This window comes from Sinocyclocheilus anshuiensis, unplaced genomic scaffold (genome assembly GCF_001515605.1).
Source record: "Sinocyclocheilus anshuiensis isolate Anshui unplaced genomic scaffold, SAMN03320099.WGS_v1.1 scaffold103, whole genome shotgun sequence".
Lineage (NCBI taxonomy): Eukaryota > Metazoa > Chordata > Actinopteri > Cypriniformes > Cyprinidae > Sinocyclocheilus > Sinocyclocheilus anshuiensis.
In genome coordinates, this window is record NW_015548201.1 from 1,297,577 (window position 1) to 1,301,963 (window position 4,387).

The 4,387-nt window shown below is 33.3% G+C and overlaps 1 protein-coding gene across 1 annotated transcript in view; it reads right to left on the reverse strand.

Moving 5' to 3' along the window:
• LOC107653305 (probable ATP-dependent RNA helicase DDX41) overlaps window positions 1-4,387 on the reverse strand; it is a 10,464-nt gene that overhangs the window by 2,586 nt on the left and 3,491 nt on the right. Inside the window, exons 8-14 of the mRNA XM_016439983.1 lie at window positions 3,736-3,823; window positions 3,397-3,533; window positions 3,142-3,268; window positions 2,796-2,927; window positions 2,027-2,098; window positions 1,843-1,939; window positions 1,339-1,488 (exon numbers count right to left, since the gene is read on the reverse strand). Coding sequence (XP_016295469.1) covers window positions 1,339-1,488; window positions 1,843-1,939; window positions 2,027-2,098; window positions 2,796-2,927; window positions 3,142-3,268; window positions 3,397-3,533; window positions 3,736-3,823 — 803 coding nt within the window. The remainder of the gene's footprint in view (window positions 1-1,338; window positions 1,489-1,842; window positions 1,940-2,026; window positions 2,099-2,795; window positions 2,928-3,141; window positions 3,269-3,396; window positions 3,534-3,735; window positions 3,824-4,387) is intronic.

The following is a 4,387-nucleotide window of genomic DNA, read 5'->3' on the forward strand; positions in this document are numbered from 1 at the left end:
ACAAACTTTTAAAAGGGGTTATTTTAATAATTTCAACTATTTTTTTGTCTTGTGGACTAAATGTAAACATCTTTTATGTAAAATATCTTACTCAGGACAGTACTAAATAAAAGATTTTAGCAAATGGCTGCAATATAACAAAGAGTGAAAAATTTAAGGGGGTCTGAATACTTTCCGTACCCACTGTATATACACACATTACCAGTCAAAATAACTGCTTTCTATTTGAATATATTTTAAAAAGTAATTTATTCCTGTGATTTCAAAGCTGATTTTTTAGCATCATTACTCCAGTCTTCAGTGTCACATGATCCTTCAGAAATAATTATAATAATCTGATTTGCTGCTCAAAAAACATTTTATTATTATTATTATGTTGACAACAGCTGAGTAGAATTTTTCAGGTTTCTTTTATTTTGGATCAATAAATGCAGGCTTGGTGAGCAGAAGAGAATTATTTAAAAAACTTTTAAAATCTTACTGTTAAAAAACTTTTGACTGGTAGTGTGTGTATGTGCAAACCAAGTGGTAACCTAGTAAGCATATATATGCAAATCAAGTGGCATCTGAAGTTAAATTATGGTGGAGCTTTTCTCAGAACTAACTTCACTTTCTGATCCATTTTTGCAACAACATTTAACCAGTTGGCTTCAAAGTTAAAGTTGGTTTAGAGGTTGCATAACCTTCTGTCAGATGTTTTGTCTTGTACTATTGTTACTTAAATTAAATGCAACTTTTTGATATTTTGATTTTAATAGTGGTTTCTAAATACTTTTTGAACTGTCTAGCAATTAAATTGTTAATCTAATTAATTACATGGTGTGTAAATTAATTAATCTAATAAATCAAATCAATTTGAGTCATTATTGTTAAATGAAAAAAAAAAAACAATGAAATGATACTCTGTGTTAAATCGACAGCCCTATCTGTAAAATGTTATTGCTATTTAAAATATTTTATTTACTTTTAATGTAATTTATGCTTGTGATGAATTTTCAGCAGTCATTACTCCAGTCTTCAGTGTCACATGATCCTTCAGAAATCATTTTAATATGCTGATTTGGTGCTCAAGTAACATTTCTTGCTATGCTGAAATGTTGAAAACAGTCGTGCTGCTTAATACTTTTGATGAATAGAAAGCTCAAAGCTTATTTGAAATAGAACTCTTTTGTAGCATTATAAAGACACTTTTTTATCATTTTTTATGTGTCCCGCTGAATGATAGTCATAAATAAATAAATCTTACTGAACCTCAAACATTTGAAAGGTAGCGTATACAAGCCAATAAGCTTTAATAATAAACCAATAATGCCAAAAAACAATCATATGAACACCTACCATAGTTCTCAATCTCCTCTGGCATGTCATAATTGACAACATGCTGGATAGCTGGAAAATCCAGACCCTTCGAAGCAACATCAGTAGCCACTAAAACATCTTTCTTTTCCTCTTTGAATGCCTCAATGGCTTTCGTTCTCTCTTCCTGGTCTGAAAAGCACACGTAAAGTTTATTGAGGTAAATGTGGCTGAACTGTATGAGCTGCTTACCTTTGTGCTGAACAGTCACATTCATAACTATTATATATTTTAGGTAACATGAGCAGAAGTATTTAGTGTATGATCAGGGTGAAGTAAAGCCACAGACACTTGGCTGCTTTGAGTGTAAGCAAGATCAAAACTTCAGACATAGTTTGAACACTGGTTTAGTGCTATGATAGGAGCCACAACGCAGCAGAAGCTGACACCCAGTGGAGAGCAGCTGTAGCTGCAGGAAACAGCACGCATTAAACCTGATTGATGGTGTTTGTGCTACAAGCAGATTGAGATGGTTTATGTCTGTACCTTTTCCACCGTGAATAGCCACCGCCTCCACACCTTTCAGCAGAAGATACTCATGTATGGCATCTACATCTGCTTTCTTCTCAGCGAATATTAATACCTAAAAACCAATATGGGAAGTGTGATTGTTAGAAGAGATTATGTAGGGTTCTCAAATGTGGTTTAAAAAGAGCAAGAAGCTACGTACCGGCGGTGGGGTCTTCTGGAGACACTCCAGGAGATAAACCATTTTGGCCTCTTCTTTGACATATTCCACTTCCTAAAAGTGACAGGATGTATACAAGTAAAACTTTCTGTTCTGATTAAGTAGTATACAATATCGTGCAAAAGTTTGGGGTTGGTTTAGATTTTTTTGTGTTTTTGAAAGTCTCTTATGCTCATCATGGCTGCATTGATTTGACCAAAAATACACTAAAAACAGTAATATTGTGAAATATTAATACTATTTAAAATAACGGTTTTCTGTTTTATAATTGTTTTTTTTTTTAATGTAACTTGGAAAAGCTGCATTTTCAGGATCATTACTCCAGTCTTCAGTGTCACATGATCTAGAAATATTCTAATATGCTGCTCAAAAACATTTATATAAGTTGTGCTGCTTAATATTTTTGTGGAAACCGGGAATCGTTTTTTCAGGATTTTTATTTAATAGAAATAAACAATAGAATAAACATAAATGTAAATATAATAAATAAATATAATATATAATAATATAATAATATATATAATATAAAATAAATATCTTTACTACTGCATTTGATCAATTTAATGCAACAATGCTGAATAAAATGCATAAAAAACAGATATCTTACTGACCCCAAACTTTTGAAACAGTAGTGTATGTTTCACAATACTCGAAAAATCCACCTTGGCAAAACTCACAAAACAACTACAAGGATCAAATGGAACATGAGGAAAGAATAATGCTGGGCCTTGCATGAATCTTAATATCTCACCTGGATGACGTCCAAGCTTGCAGCTCCAGCTCTGCCCACATTAATGGTGATAGGTTTCACTAAAGCACTTTTGGCAAAGTTCTGAATCTTCTTGGGCATAGTGGCACTGAAAAGCAGTGTTTGTCTCTGACCCTAAAGCAAAAAAGCACTCTGGTTATTAAAACAAAAAAAAACAAAACAAAAAAAAAATTCATTCATTACTTCTAAAACACTATTATTCTAGCTCTAAAACACTACATTTTCAGGAAAACACTGAAAAGGGGGGGTAACATTTTACTATATTTACTGACTAAATGCTCTATTATTGGATAAGCTAAACAGTATCATGAGATGTGCATAAAAGTACCTTAAAGTAAGAGAAGATGGTCCTGATGTCCTCCTCAAAACCCATGTCAATCATCCTGTCAGCCTCGTCCAGAGCCAGATAGCGGCAGATATCCAGACTCACCGTGGCCACCATCATGTGCACCCCACTACGATCACACAATCATTTGCAAGTTTATAAGGGATTTCTAAAGCAATCAGCATCCAAATAAAGACCAAGTACAATTGTCACAACGTGGAAATGTAAACACTAAATTTAAACACAGTTTAGACTTACTGTTTTACCACCTCCATCTGTTCTTTGACAGACATGCCCCCAATACACAGGGCACAGCGCAACTGAAGAGCCCCTTCATCCTCTAGGAGTTTACAGTAGTATTCAATGATACCATGTGTCTGTCTCGCCAGCTCTCTCTACAGATGGAGAGAAAGACACACAATAAATAAATGACCATACTGTTGCTGTCTGGTGCCTGTACTGTTTGCCTCCTGACTTATGATTTATATAATGAAATATGGTGAAATAGTTTTGTTACACATAGGTAATCTGCTTCTCATTTTTCTGCTGTATTTCGGGCAGACGACACAGGATGTGCCAGAGACAGAGTAGGCTTACAGAAGGGCAGATGATGAGGCCATAGGGTCCCTCTCTCTTACAGAAGGGTAGCCGTTTCTCCTGCTCCAGACAAAACATAATGATATTGCTGTTAATAGTGTTCATCGTCTGTTTGATAACGTCTTTAATTAATTTTTCTGTCCATTTCTGCCATAAGTACATTAACCTACAGTCACCACTGATAATCTACTACTAAATATTGTAGAAACTTAATTTGCTGTAAAGTTGCTTTGCAACGATTTGTATCGTGAAAAGCGCTATACAAATAAACTTGAATTGAATTGAATATATAAATATATATAACATAATTTATTATCTATTAACATTAACATTTTATTACCTAATAAATTCTAACGATTTATATATGGGTCAAAGACATTAAGATGTCCGCATCAAAATAAATTTACAAAAGTGATTATATGTCTATAGAAAGCACATTAAATGTAAGTAAAGCGTCTACTTTTAAGGTTTCAAATACGTTTTTGAATAGTGAAAGTAATTAGTCTTTTAATATGTCATAAATTTATTGTTGTAAATATGCATGGCAAGATTGTTGCACTGAATGACATTTTAGTTGTTCTCTTCTGTAAATCAGGGGAAAATGTATGATATTTATTTTTTGCTCAGAAAAACAAAAACAAAATTGCAATTA